The sequence below is a fragment of the Heterodontus francisci genome, unplaced genomic scaffold, assembly GCF_036365525.1.
Source record: "Heterodontus francisci isolate sHetFra1 unplaced genomic scaffold, sHetFra1.hap1 HAP1_SCAFFOLD_1102, whole genome shotgun sequence".
NCBI classification, from domain to species: Eukaryota; Metazoa; Chordata; class Chondrichthyes; order Heterodontiformes; family Heterodontidae; genus Heterodontus; species Heterodontus francisci.
In genome coordinates, this window is record NW_027140789.1 from 39496 (window position 1) to 54445 (window position 14950).

Consider the following 14950-nt stretch of genomic DNA (forward strand, 5'->3'; position numbering starts at 1 on the left):
GTGAGCAGGAGCTGCTGGTATCAGAGGAGACTCTCAGTGAGCAGGAGCTGCATGCTATCTGTGGGGACTCTCAGTGAGAAGGAGCTGCTGATATCGGAGGGGACTCTCAGTGAACAGGAGCTGCTGGTATCTGTGGGGACTCTCAGTGAGCAGGAGCTGCTGGTATCAGAGGAGACACTCAGTGAGCAGGAGTTGCTGGTATCTGTGGGGACACTGTGAGCAGGAGCTGCTGGTATCAGAGGAGACTCTCAGTGAGCAGGAGCTGCTGGTATCAGAGGGGACTCTCAGTGAACAGGAGCTGCTGGTATCGGAAGGGACACTCAGTGAGCAGCAGCTGCCGGTATCTGTGGGGACTCTCAGTGAGGAGCTGCTGGTATGGAGGGGACACTGTGAGCAGGAGCTGCTGGTATCAGAGGAGACTCTCAGTGAGCAGGGGCTGCTGGTATCTGCGGGGACACTCAGTGAACAGGAGCTGCTGGTATCTGTGAGGATAGCGAACAGCAGCTGCTGGTATCTGTGGGGATACTGAACAGCAGCTGCTGGTATATGTGGTACTCTCAGTGAGCAGGAGCTGCTGGTATCGGAGGGGACACTCAGTGAACAGGAGCTGCTGGTATCTGTGGGGACACTGAACAGCAGCTGCTGGTATATGTGGGACTCTCAGTGAGCAGGAGCTGCTAGTATCGGAGGGGACTCTCAGAGTGCAGGAGCTGCTGGTATCAGAGGAGACTCTCAATGAGCAGGAGCTGCAGGTATCTGTAGGGACTCTCAGTGAGCAGGAGCTGCTGGTATCTGTGGGGACTCTCAGTGAGCAGGAGCTGCTGGTATCAGAGGAGACTCGCAGTGAGCAGGAGCTGCTGATATCAGAGGGGACTCTCAGTGAGCAGGAGCTGCTGGTATCTGTGGGGACTCTCAGTGAGAAGGAGCTGCTGGTATCTGTGGGGACTCTCAGTGAAGAGGAGCTGCTGGTATCGGAGGGGACACTCAGTGAGCAGGATTTGCTGGTATCTGTGGGGACTCTCAGTGAGCAGGAGCTGCTGGTATCTGTGGGGACTCTCAGTGAGCAAGAGCTGCTGGTATCAGAGGAGACTCTCAGTGAGCAGGAGCTGCTGGTATCAGAGGAGACTCTCAGTGAGCAGGAGCTGCATGCTATCTGTGGGGACTCTCAGTGAGCAGGAGCTGCTGGTATCAGTGGGGACTCTCAATGAACAGGAGCTGCTGGTATCTGTGGGGACTCTCAGTGAACAGGAGCTGCTGGTATCGGAGGGTACTCTCAGTGAACAGGAGCTGCTGGTATCTGTGGGAACTCTCAGTGAGCAGGAGCTGCTGGTATCAGAAGAGACACTCAGTGAGCAGGAGCTGCTGGTATCAGAGGAGACACTCAGTGAGCAGGAGTTGCTGGTATCTGTGGGGACTCTGTGAACAGGAGCTGCTGGTATCTGTGGGGACTCTCAGTGGGCAGGAGCTGCTGGTATCAGAGGAGACTCTCAGTAAGCAGGAGCTGCTGGTATCAGAGGGGACTCTCAGTGAACAGGAGCTGCTGGTATCGGAAGGGCCACTCAGTGAGCAGCAGCTGCTGGTATCTGTAGGGACTCTCAGTGAGGAGCTGCTGGTATCGGAGGGGACACTGTGAGCAGGAGCTGCTGGTATCAGAGGAGACTCTCAGTGAGCAGGAGCTGCTGGTATCTGAGAGGACACTCAGTGAACAGGAGCTGCTGGTATCTGTGAGGATATCGAACAGCTGCTGCTGGTATCTGTGGGGATACTGAACAGCAGCTGCTGGTATATGTGGTATTCTCAGTGAACAGGAGCTGCTGGTATCTGTGGGGACACTGAACAGCAGCTGCTGGTATATGTGGGACTCTCAGTGAGCAGGAGCTGCTGGTATCAGAGGAGACTCTCAGTGAGCAAGAGCTGCTGGTATCTGTGGGGACTCTGTGCACAGTAGCTGCTGGTATCTGTGGGGACTCTGTGCACAGTAGCTGCTGGTATCTGTGGGGACTCTCAGTGAGCAGGAGCTGCTGGTATCGGAGGGGACTCTCAGTGAGCAGGAGCTGCTGGTATCTGTGGGGACTCTCAGTGAGCAGGAGCTGCTGATATCTGTGAGGACTCTCAGTGAGCAGGAGCTGCTGGTATCTGTGGGGACTCTCAGTGAGCAGGAGCTGCTGATATCTGTGAGGACTCTCAGTGAGCAGGAGCTGCTAGTATCAGAGGAGACTCTCAGTGAGCAGGAGTTGCTGGTATCTGTGGGGACTCTGTGAGCAGGAGCTGCTGGTATCGGAAGGGACACTCAGTGAGCTGCAGCTGCTGGTATCTGTGGGGACTCTCAGTGAGGAGCTGCTGGTATCGGAGGGGACACTGTGAGCAGGAGCTGCTGGTATCAGAGGAGACTCTCAGTGAGCAGGAGCTGCTGGTATCTGAGGGGACACTCAGTGAACAGGAGCTGCTGGTATCTGTGAGGATATCGAACAGCTGCTGCTGGTATCTGTGGGGATACTGAACAGCAGCTGCTGGTATATGTGGTATTCTCAGTGAACAGCAGCTGCTGGTATCTGTGGGGACACTGAACAGCAGCTGCTGGTATATGTGGGACTCTGTGAGCAGGAGCTGCTAGTATCGGAGGGGATTCTCAGTGTGCAGGAGCTGCTGGTATCAGAGGAGACTCTCAATGAGCAGGAGCTGCTGGTATCTGTAGGGACTCTCAGTGAGCAGGAGCTGCTGGTATCAGAGGAGACTCTCTGTGCGCAGTAGCTGCTGGTATCTGTGGGGACTCTCAGTGAGCAGGAGCTGCTGGTATCAGTGGGGACTCTCGGTGAGCAGGAGCTGCTGGTATCAGAGGAGACTCTCAGTGAGCAGGAGCTGCTGGTATCGGAGGGGACTCTCAGTGAGCAGGAGCTGCTGATATCTGTGAGGACTCTCAGTGAGCAGGAACTGCTGGTATCTGTGTGGACTCTCAGTGAGCAGGAGCTGCTGGTATCAGAGGAGACTCTCAGTGAGCAGGGGCTGCTGGTATCTGTGGGGACTCTGTGCGCAGTAGCTGCTGGTATCTGTGAGGACTCTCAGTGAACAGGAGCTGCTGGTATCGGAGGGGACTCTCAGTGTGCAGGTGGTGCTGGTATCTGTGGGGACTCTCAGTGAGCAGGAGCTGCTGGTATCAGAGGAGACACTCAGTGAGCAGGAGCTGCTGGTATCAGAGGAGACACTCAGTGAGCAGGGGCTGCTGGTATCTGTGGGGACTCTGTGAGCAGGAGCTACTGGTATCTGTGGGGACTCTCAGTGAGCAGGAGCTGCTGGTATCAGAGGAGACTCTCAGTGAGCAGGAGCTGCTGGTATCAGAGGAGACTCTCAGTGAGCAGGAGCTGCTGGTATCAGAGGAGACACTCAGTGAGCAGGAGCTGCTGGTATCAGAGGAGACATTCAGTGAGCAGGGGCTGCTGGTATCTGTGGGGACTCTGTGAGCAGCAGCTGCTGGTATCTGTGGGGACTCTCAGTGAGCAGGAGCTGCTGGTATCAGAGGAGACACTCAGTGAGCAGGGGCTACTGGTATCTGTGGGTACTCTGTGAGCAGGAGCTGCTGGTATCTGTGGGGACTCTCAGTGAGCAGGAGCTGCTGGTATCAGAGGAGACTCTCAGTGAGCAGGGGCTGCTGGTATCAGAGGAGACTCACAGTGAGCAGGAGCTGCTGGTATCAGAGGGGACACTCAGCGAGCAGCAGCTGCTGGTATCTGTGGGGACTCTCAGTGAGGAGCTGCTGATATCTGTTGGGACTCTCAGTGAGCAGGAGCTGCTGCTATCAGAGGGGACTCTCAGTGAGCAGGAGCTGCTGATATCTGTGAGGACTCTCAGTGAGCAGGAGCTGCTAGTATCAGAGGAGACTCTCAGTGAGCAGGAGTTGCTGGTATCTGTGGGGACTCTGTGAGCAGGAGCTGCTGGTATCGGAAGGGACACTCAGTGAGCTGCAGCTGCTGGTATCTGTGGGGACTCTCAGTGAGGAGCTGCTGGTATCGGAGGGGACACTGTGAGCAGGAGCTGCTGGTATCAGAGGAGACTCTCAGTGAGCAGGAGCTGCTGGTATCTGAGGGGACACTCAGTGAACAGGAGCTGCTGGTATCTGTGAGGATATCGAACAGCTGCTGCTGGTATCTGTGGGGATACTGAACAGCAGCTGCTGGTATATGTGGTATTCTCAGTGAACAGCAGCTGCTGGTATCTGTGGGGACACTGAACAGCAGCTGCTGGTATATGTGGGACTCTCAGTGAGCAGGAGCTGCTAGTATCGGAGGGGATTCTCAGTGTGCAGGAGCTGCTGGTATCAGAGGAGACTCTCAATGAGCAGGAGCTGCTGGTATCTGTAGGGACTCTCAGTGAGCAGGAGCTGCTGGTATCAGAGGAGACTCTCTGTGCGCAGTAGCTGCTGGTATCTGTGGGGACTCTCAGTGAGCAGGAGCTGCTGGTATCAGTGGGGACTCTCGGTGAACAGGAGCTGCTGGTATCAGAGGAGACTCTCAGTGAGCAGGAGCTGCTGGTATCGGAGGGGACTCTCAGTGAGCAGGAGCTGCTGATATCTGTGAGGACTCTCAGTGAGCAGGAACTGCTGGTATCTGTGTGGACTCTCAGTGAGCAGGAGCTGCTGGTATCAGAGGAGACTCTCAGTGAGCAGGGGCTGCTGGTATCTGTGGGGACTCTGTGCGCAGTAGCTGCTGGTATCTGTGAGGACTCTCAGTGAACAGGAGCTGCTGGTATCGGAGGGGACTCTCAGTGTGCAGGTGGTGCTGGTATCTGTGGGGACTCTCAGTGAGCAGGAGCTGCTGGTATCAGAGGAGACACTCAGTGAGCAGGAGCTGCTGGTATCAGAGGAGACACTCAGTGAGCAGGGGCTGCTGGTATCTGTGGGGACTCTGTGAGCAGGAGCTACTGGTATCTGTGGGGACTCTCAGTGAGCAGGAGCTGCTGGTATCAGAGGAGACTCTCAGTGAGCAGGAGCTGCTGGTATCAGAGGAGACTCTCAGTGAGCAGGAGCTGCTGGTATCAGAGGAGACACTCAGTGAGCAGGAGCTGCTGGTATCAGAGGAGACATTCAGTGAGCAGGGGCTGCTGGTATCTGTGGGGACTCTGTGAGCAGCAGCTGCTGGTATCTGTGGGGACTCTCAGTGAGCAGGAGCTGCTGGTATCAGAGGAGACACTCAGTGAGCAGGGGCTACTGGTATCTGTGGGTACTCTGTGAGCAGGAGCTGCTGGTATCTGTGGGGACTCTCAGTGAGCAGGAGCTGCTGGTATCAGAGGAGACTCTCAGTGAGCAGGGGCTGCTGGTATCAGAGGAGACTCACAGTGAGCAGGAGCTGCTGGTATCAGAGGGGACACTCAGCGAGCAGCAGCTGCTGGTATCTGTGGGGACTCTCAGTGAGGAGCTGCTGATATCGGCTGGGACTCTCAGTGAGCAGGAGCTGCTGCTATCAGAGGGGACTCTGTGAGCAGGAGCTGCTGGTATCAGAGGTGACTCTCAGTGAGCAGGAGCTGCTGGTATCAGAGGTGACTCTCAGTGAGCAGGAGCTGCTGGTATCTGTGGGGTCTCTCAGTGAGCAGGAGCTGCTGGTATCAGAGGGGACACTCAGTGAGCAGGAGCTGCTGGTATCTGTGGGGACTCTCAGTGAGCAGGAGCTGCTGGTATCAGAGGAGACTCTCAGTGAACAGGAGCTGCTTGTATCGGAAGGGACTCTCAGTTGAACAGGAGCTGCTGGTATCTGTGGGGAGTCTCAGTGAGCAGGAGCTGTCTGCTCCTCGAACCACGGCCAGTACCTCATTGAGACAGTTATTGAATTACACCGCAGAGATAGAACGATGAGGCTGTTGTAACTCGGACAGATAGATGAAGCAGTCGAGACTCCCCCACAGCTTACCTCCTGGTGACCTGGGAGAGGTGGGCGACTTCACTGGTGAAGTAGCTGGGGTCTTTAGTGGAGAAATCCCTGCAGAAGTATCTTCCTCATCTGGACCTGCGTGCAAAGAATAATTCTCACTGCTGATATGAAACACTTCGAAGATCTGCTGATGAATCTGTCTCACTCAGCCTTGTATGCAGTGACCCAGCCTCCACTCCTCTCTTGGGTAAAGAATTCCGGAGATTCACGACCCTCTGAGTGAATAAATATCTTCTCGGCTCGATCCATGCTAATATATTATCCCCAAAACATTTTTTGTGGCACCTTATCAAATGCCTCTTGGAAATCCACATATACTACATCTACTGGTTCCCCCTTATCCACCCTGCTCATTACTTCCTCAAAGAACTCTAATAAATTAGTCAAACACGATTTCCCTTTCATAAAACCGCGTTGATTCTGCCTGATTGCATTATGATTTTCTAAATGTTCTGATACTACGTCCTTAATAATGGATTCCAATTTTTCCCAATGATACATTTTCAGCAAACTGGTCTATAGCTTCCTGCTTTCTGTCCCCCTTCTTTCTGGAATAGGGGCGTTACATTTGCAGTTATTCAATCCGCAGGGACCTTTCCAGAATTTAGGGAATTTTGGAAGATGCATCAACTATCTCTGCAGTCACTTTTTGTAAGACCCTAAGATGGAGGCAACCAGGTCCAGAGGACTTGTCAGCTTTTATTAGTTTTCCTTGTACTTTTTCTCTCGTGACAGTGTTAACGTTTCAGGTCGATGACCTTTCATTCGGACTTCAACAAGTTTTTTCTTATTGGCTCATGGGATGTGCGTGTTGCTGGCTAGGACTGCATTTATTGCCCATCCCTCATTGCTCTTGAGATTAAAGTTAGATATTTATCAGTTTAGAAGCAAGTACGGAACGAGGTTTGATTAAATGTTTACAATTTGGGGACAGAGCAGGAGACGGCACTGATAGTAAATTATCAACACTCTGGGTCGCATTACCTGAGTTTGCTAGTCGCCTGAGAAGGTTTGGTGGACAAGACAATCAGAAATATTACCATCCAGCCCGAGCTGTTTCCGCTCCACCTCCCTCTTGTAATCCTCGAGCTCCTGGTCTGTCAGCTCGTTGAAAGGGTTTGGCGGCTCCGGTTCCTTCCTCACCTCCTCAGGCTCCTCCTGGGTCAACGTCTCAGCTTTCGACGCCAGAGCACCTTCTGCAGACTGACAGAGACAACACGCAGAAAGGTCAGCTCAGCTCCCGGGTAAATGGGATCTTTATATCTGGGCTTCTGGAAACTCCATATAAAATACAGCCATTCGGCCCACTCATATCCATGTCATCCCCAAACTCTTCAAAGAAGGAGTTTACATCATGTTATTGTTGAATGACTGAAGACTGGCCCTTGGGAATATTCAGGATGGGGAAAGCACTGGTTATTACTTACCGGGCTGCGACTCTTCTCTGTAATGACTCCAGCTAACAGCTGTGACTGGGGTCCCGCCGACGTCATATCCTGCCGATTCTGCTCTCGAATCTTCAGAATTAAAGAGCAAACTTCGGTACAGCAACGAACAGATCGATCACAAAGCAGACATTCAAAAAAAAAGCGGCTGGGATTTTTAAGCAGCTGATCAATTTTAGGACGGCACAGGGGCGCAGTGGTTAGCACCGCAGCCTCACAGCTCCGGCGACCCGGGTTCAATTCCGGGTACTGCCTGTGTGGAGTTTGCAAGTTCTCCCTGTGTCTGCGTGGGTTTTCTCCGGGTGCTCCGGTTTCCTCCCACATGCCAAAGACTTGCAGGTTGATAGGTAAATTGGCCATTATAAATTGTCCCGAGTATAGGTTATTGATAGGGAAGTATAGGGATAGGTGAGGATGTGGTAGGAATATGGGATTACTGTAGGATTAGTATAAATGGGTGGTTGATGGTCGGCACAGACTCGGTGGGCCGAAGGGCCTGTTTCAGTGCTGTATCTCTAAATCAAAATAAATCAAATCTTTCTCAGCTCGGTCAAAGTCTTTCTTCACGCATAATTCCTTCCAACTTTTTCCTTTTGGTTTCTCACTTTCTTCCACTCTCACGCAATTTCAGTTGTCCTTTGACACGTCCCTGTCTTCGGCCCTCTCTCCCTCTCACAGTTTCCTCTCTCCTGTATTTCGCGCGCACTCTCTTGCACAGCTGCTCTACCGTGTACTTTACTCCCTTTATCTGTGTCTCCCTCACTGTCCATGCAAGTTTCTGATGTGCGAATCTCACAGTTATTTATTCAGCAAGGTCAGCAAATAAATCCAACCGGGGATTCAGGAGCAGCTTCGCGACCCAGAGAGTGGTTAACATGCGGCTCGCACTCCCACAAGGAATGGTTGAGGCGAGTAGCGTAAATGGATTTAGGGGGAAGCTGACTAAACGCATGAGGGAGAAAGGAATAAAAGGAATTGTTGATTCGGGGACAGGGACTCAGCAAAATTACCATGAATGGGCGCGTACTCTAATCGGATCTGTGTTGGGGCCTCAACTGTATTCACCGTATATCCTAAAGACTCCCTCCGAGGCCAATATAGTCTTCCTAAGGCGTGATACCCAGAACTGTTCAGTGCTCCAGTTGTGGTCTAACCAGAGCTTTGTATAACTGAAGATCTGAACTCGCGTGAAGCTGCTTACCTTATTCCGCGTTTCGAGCACTTCCCGAGGGTCTGTAAAAAGAGGCACAAACTGGTTGGGTGTTTCAATCTTGATCGGAGTCCCACTGCTGGACTTCGTGACCTCATCGGCCTTCAGCCACTGTTTCAAATCAAAAGACACATTCTCAATCCGCCGCTGTTCAACAGGGCTTCGCTATCTATGCCGAGCGCACTAGCCGAGCGCAGTGGCACAGCGCACTGACAGAGAAATGGCAGAACACACGCTGGCACAGCTTACTGAGAACACTGCGGATCACACTGGCACAGCATACAGAGAACACTGCACAGTTCGGCACAGACTCGGTGGGCCGAAGGGCCTGTTTCAGTGCTGTATCTCTAATCTAATCTGATCTAATCACTTTGGGAGAGGATAAATAAGGATGTCGTTTCTGCAGTTAGGAGAGGATAAATAAGGATGTAGTTTCTACACAAAGATGCAAATAAACCAAACCAGCGAAAACGCTTTGATTGATTTCATTTCCAAGTACAGTCAGTAAAAACTCCCTCGACCGCCTTCTCCCCAATTCTTTGACACCCGAGCCCACCAAAAATCTATCAGTCTCAGTCCTGACCGTCTTCAACCAGCACCCGCAGCATCCCATCAATACTCGGTAGTATCCAAATGTGACTGTGTAGAAATGAGGCAAGTCTGGCTTCATTTCAACGTCTTGCCACCCATTCCACAAGAGGGTGCTGAAGATAGCAGGAGCGTGCTGTCCCTGCATTGCAGCAGCTACTGCTTCCCCCAGCAGGGAGAGGCAGAAGGTTCTGTCAGGGGGGGTCACATGGGATTCGATTTCCCTACAGCCACAGGCAAGTCGATCTTTTACGCATCCATGATCAAAAATACAAGGATACACACCTGGCACAGGGCAGAGACACCTCCCACGGGAAGGAGAGGGGGCAGGGAAACTGTTATTATAATCTCCAGACTGTAGTGCATGCATTCATTTCAGTCAGTTTCCTTTGGAGCACAAGGCTACTGTCAAGACAGTGAGAAAGCTGATAGTATTATCTCTGTCTCTCTCTTCCCTCTCTCTCTCTCTCGATATCACGGTGGCCGGAGATCAAAAAAGAGCAAAGAACAGTACAGCACAGGAACGGGCCATTCGGCCCTCCAAGCCTGCGCCGATCTTGATGCCTGCCTAAACTAACACCTTCTGCACTTCCGGGGTCCGTATCCCTCTATTCCCTTCCTATTCATATATTTGTCAAGATGCCTCTTAAACGTCTCTACGGTACCTGCTTCCACCACCTCCCCTGGCAGCAAGTTCCAGACACTCACCACCCTCTGTATAAAGAACTTGCCTCGCCCATCCCCTCTAAACTTTGCCCCTCGCACCTTAAACCTATGTCCCCTAGTAACTGACTCTTCCACCCTGGGGAAAAAGCTTCTGACTATCCACTCTGTCCATGCCGCTCAGAACTTTGTAAACCTCTATCATGTCGCCCCCTCCACCTCCGTCGTTCCAGTGAAAACAATCCGAGTTTTTCCAACCTCTCCTCATAGCTAATGCCCTCCAGACCAGGCAACATCCTGGTAAACCTCCTCTGTCCCCTCTCCAAAGCCTCCACGTCCCTCTGGTAGTGTGGCGACCAGAATTGCACGCAATATTCTAAGTGCGGCCTAACTAAGGTTCTGCAGTCTTTGCTGTGGCTGCCCCTGTTTTATACAGTAAGGTCATGCGAGGAATAAGAAAAGAGGCTGGAAACCACTCAGAAGGTCAGACAGCATCTGCGGGAGAGAAACAGAGCCCACGTTCCAGCTCGATGACCTTGTAGCGATAGCCTTCACTGCTATCTGCTCCCCTTCCCGTGTTCCGCCTGCTAAAACCCGCCTCCGTCGCTGCATCTCTCTCCTCAGCAACCGTCCACCCCTCGCAATTCATTCCCGATGGACTTTAAAATCGTCATTCCACCCTTCCTGTCTCCGCTCCGCCCGACGTTCTGCGCTTACTGTGGTTTTCGCCCGGGGGCTGCTGGGACCCCTTTGGGGCTCCTCGCTGACGTTAATCCTCAGGTAGGTGTTTGGCGAATTCAGCCACCTGGTCTTCTCTCGCTGCTGCTTCTGGCTGTGGTGCCTGAGTGCGGGCTTTGACAGCACATCATCGTCAAAGGTGAACGCCGTCACAGTGGCTGGGATCTCCACCTCACCCTTGTGCTTGGTCTTCTCCTGGACAATCGGATGCCTGTAAGCATAGCCGGTTCGGTAACCCTGAGAGCACAAAATAAAAGGTCAACTCTCAATAAACTCACACGAGAGCCCTTTCTCCAGTATTGCGTCTGTCTGCAAACTTGCTAACTTGCAAAACATATCAATTGCCTTGCCTTACAATAACACCCCTATTCTGCTAGCACGACAAAACCTGTCGACAGAAAAAGCCCCACAAATAATTTCATGGGGTACTCTCCTCTGCGCCCTCTCAAGGACCCTCACATCCTTCCTAACGTGTGGCGACAAGAACTGCATGCAGCACTCTAGTTGGACCTCAACCAGAGCAATAACGTCCCTGCTTTTGTACTCGATGCCTCTATTTATGAAACCCAAGACCCCACATGCTTTACCAACCACTCTCTCAATATGTCTTGCCACCTTCAAAGATCGATGCACGTGCATCGATGAAAGCACTTCTAAGGTTTTAAAATATATATTTGAGGATTTGTCTGTTAGAATTATGAACATTGGTTTATTTGGGAAAACTGAAAAGACCCCATGTTTTTTTTTTTATTTACAAGGGTCACTGAAAGATCTGGTCTGAAAACAACCTTTACTGGAAGTCACATGCCTGAAGCTCAATAAACAACAGAAGCCTTGGTGACCTGGGGAAGATGTTTACAGAGAGGTGACATGCCAAGATTTACGATGGGCAGGAGGTTCTGACTTGCTGTTTGGGATTTCGCCTTTGAGATATTGTTTTGGTTCGGTTGGGGTGTGGGCTGTGTTGAAAAGCAGTTGGGAGGTCAACCTGCCAAGGTAGAAACCCCCAGCTCACCTTTCCTGCACCTCTCTAAAAGAATCCTGAGGAAACCAGTGCATCACCTCCTCTTTCTCTACCACTCTGAAAAGGCTGGGTGGGATAACCGAAACCCCTGATGCCACAATTCTCCTGGAAAGCCTACCAGACTACTTCTTGACATCTCCAGAACAAACTGCTCCTGAAAAGATCCCCGTGGTTGGTCTCCATGTACCCGAATGCCAGATCCGAAGGGACAACTGACATCTCCCATATCTCCTCTTTTTTCCCTTGAGAATTAACAAGTGTTTGGCCAAAGTGTTCCTTTTTGTCAAAGAGCTCGGCAGAGAAACTCTCCCGATGTGTGTAGGTGGGTGGAGAGCTCTGTGATCCTCCCTGCTGAAATTCAGACAGGTTTAACTTTATAGACACGTTGTCGAAGCTTTTTGTCTTGCACTCCTCAGGACAATCCGCAAGAATAACCAATGTAAGGGAAAACAACAACTATATACTGTATAAGAAGGGAGTGCTGGTTGGTTGGCGATTGAACTCTGATTGGTAGAGGCGTTTGCCATGCAGAATGCGCCAGTTTACGGTGGCTGACAATTAACTGCCAAGCTTTGTTTGAAATTTAAACCAGGCTGCTTGACTCTGATTGGTTACGGCATCGACCTGAGGAATGAACCAGCGAATGGCTGTTTATTTTGTTTAGCTGAAACAGGCGCAATGTGTGTACATGTTCTTTCTGTCTGCATTAATTCTGTGCATGAATGAATTAATCCAGTACGTGCAAATGCGCCACACTGTGAGCTGCGCTGTCAGTGTAATTCTTAGCACAGTGGCGATGACCGTCCATTGAAGAGCTCCAACATTGTCCCCTTTCGACTTACCAAGTTGTCCAGCATCCTCATCAAGGCCTCGAACTCGTGCTCGCCGACACGGCTCTTGTGCATTGGTCCGAAGGTATCGCCCGCCCAGCCCACAGAGCCCATATCGTGGGGCTTGTATCTCTCCCGGTCCAGCAGGATCACGTTCTCCACTCCGCCCGCACTGGAGAGGGACGAGACCTGCAAAAAAAAAAAAAAACGAGGTGCGGGCGTTAAAAATCCTGCCGCCTGGCTGATGCACTTTGCCCGGGAGTGATGCCACACGGGTTAGTGCACAAGGCACCAAGATCTCGCAACTGCGGGCATGCACCTGGGAGGGGAGGGACGAAGACGGGAGCAAAGCCGGGCGGGAAGAGAGCCCAGTGGGATGAGAAAAAACAGAGGAGAAAAGGTTTCCAAAATCTGAACCCAAGTTCCACGGAATATCGAAGAGTCAAACCTCAATGCATTATCAACAGGCCAGTTCAATTCCTTGCTGCTAAGTAATCGAGGGAGGGGGGGAGCGTATATACTGTGCTGTTCTGCATGGGACAGGCTGGATGGTCTATCACTGTTTGAATGTAAATTCCCTCCAACTCCTTTCATACAGTCGCCTGCAGCTCTTACCTGTATCTCACAGGCGGACTGAAGATGGTAAATTTTGTAGAAGGCTTCTTCCACTGTTTCACCCAGAGCAATTACACCATGGTTTCTTAAAAGCAGAACCTAGAGGCAAGAGGGAATTCAACATTACAGCATTTACTGCATTAAATGGCAACTTGGCATAGACTGAGGTCACTTCCTGCGCTGAGGGGAAGTGCTTGACCACAATTTCTCACTAGCGCCCAAAAGAATGCGATCCGACCAAGTGAAGGCTGCCACGTGCCTGAGGTGGCCTAACTATTGCTTCGACATAGGTAATGAAAGGGTGAAGCACCTTGCAGGTAGGGCCCAGGCTTTTCTGCAGCTGGATCCTATCCTCCTCTTCATCTGGGGCTCCGTTGTATTCATAATAGGCCACATCCCCAATGAGCAAGGCCTCGTGTGATAACGGCAAAATGCCACACTTCATCGCTGAGACCTGCAAGCCAAAAGGAAAAGCACAGTGAATATGCTGCACCATTTATATCTTGAGAGACGCATGTGCTGTAACACAGCGTATGAGGAGCAAACATCTGCACCATCGACAAGCAGGAATCACAAAAGAAAAGGTGGATACAAAATTGGCTCAGTGGCAGGAAGCAAAGGGTAATTGTTGACGGCTGTTTTAGCGACTGGAGGGCTGTTTCCAGTGGCGTTCCGCAGGGCTCAGGACTGGGTCCCCTGATTTTTGTGGTGTGCCTGAACGATTTGGATGTAAATCGTAGGGGGGATGATCAAGAAGTTTGTGGACGACGCTAAGATTGGCCGGGTGGTAGATCGCGAGGAGGAGAGCTGTAGGCTGCAGGAAGATATTGATGGTCTGGTCAGATGGGCAGAAAAGTGGCAAATGGAATTCAACCCGGAGGAGTGTGAGGTGACGCATTTGGGGAGGTCAAACAAGGCAAAGGAATACACGATTAATGAGAGAATACTGAGAGGTGTAGAGGAAGTGAGGGACTTTGGAGTGAATGAACACAGATCCCTGAAGGTAGCAGGACAAGTCGATAAGGTGGTTAAGAAGGCATATGGAATCTTTCCTTTATTAGCCAAAATATAGAATATAGAGCAGGGAGGTTATGCTGGAACTGTATAAATCATTGGTTAGGCCACAACTTGAGTACTGTGTGCAGTTCTGGTCACCTCATTACAGAAAGGATGTAATTACACTAGAGAGGGTACAGAGGAGATTTACGAGGATGTTGCCAGGACTGGAAAAATGCAGCTGTGAGGAAAGATTGGATAGGCTGGGGTTGTTTTCCTTGGAACAGAGGAGGCTGAGGGGAGATCTGATTGAGATGTGCAAAATTGTGAGGGGCCCGGATAGAGTGGAGGTGAAGGGTCTGTTCACCTTAGACGAGAGGTCAGTGACTAGGGGGCATAGATTTAAAGTGATTGTTAGAAAAATTAGAGGGGAGATAAGGAAAAACTTTTTCGCCCAGTGGGTGGTGAGGCGTCTGGAACTCCCTGCCTGAAAGGGTCGTTGAGGCAGAAACCCTCAACTCATTCAAAAGGGGTCTGGATATGCACCTCAAGTGCCCTCATCTGCAGGGCTACGGACCAAATGCTGAAAGGTGGGATTAGAATAGGTGGATCATTTTCCGGCTGGCACTCACACGATGGGCCGAGTGGCCTCTTTCCGTGCCGTAAACTTTTTTATGATTCTAAAACCAAGCAAAGCACAAAGTGAAGTGATGGTGACAGAGGTCTTCTCACTTCAGAGTACTCACCGCAGCAGTGGCCGGAGTGTGTAAGTGGATGATGCAGCGGACATCAGGGCGGGCAGCATATATGGCAGAGTGCAGGCTGAACCCGGCGCCATCCACCGAGAAACTGGTGCTGCCCTGGTTAACCACTTCCCCCAGGATGTTCACCTTCACCTGTGAATGATTGAATGACCATTAGTA

At 51.4% G+C, this 14950-nt stretch overlaps 1 protein-coding gene across 9 annotated transcripts in view; it reads right to left on the reverse strand.

The window, feature by feature from the left end:
• add2 (adducin 2 (beta)) overlaps positions 1-14950 on the reverse strand; it is a 42481-nt gene that overhangs the window by 10909 nt on the left and 16622 nt on the right. For 7 of the 9 annotated variants that reach the window (XM_068026064.1, XM_068026066.1, XM_068026067.1 and 4 more), the window contains 9 exons: positions 14774-14923; positions 13342-13485; positions 13032-13130; positions 12429-12605; positions 10542-10799; positions 8565-8684; positions 7346-7435; positions 6959-7121; positions 5898-5993 (listed from right to left, as the gene is read on the reverse strand). In XM_068026064.1, coding sequence (XP_067882165.1) covers positions 5898-5993; positions 6959-7121; positions 7346-7435; positions 8565-8684; positions 10542-10799; positions 12429-12605; positions 13032-13130; positions 13342-13485; positions 14774-14923 — 1297 coding nt within the window. Of the gene's footprint in view, positions 1-5897; positions 5994-6902; positions 7122-7345; positions 7436-8564; positions 8685-10541; positions 10800-12428; positions 12606-13031; positions 13131-13341; positions 13486-14773; positions 14924-14950 lie in introns of those variants that run through there. The other 2 variants (XM_068026072.1, XM_068026071.1) reach the window with 2 other exon arrangements.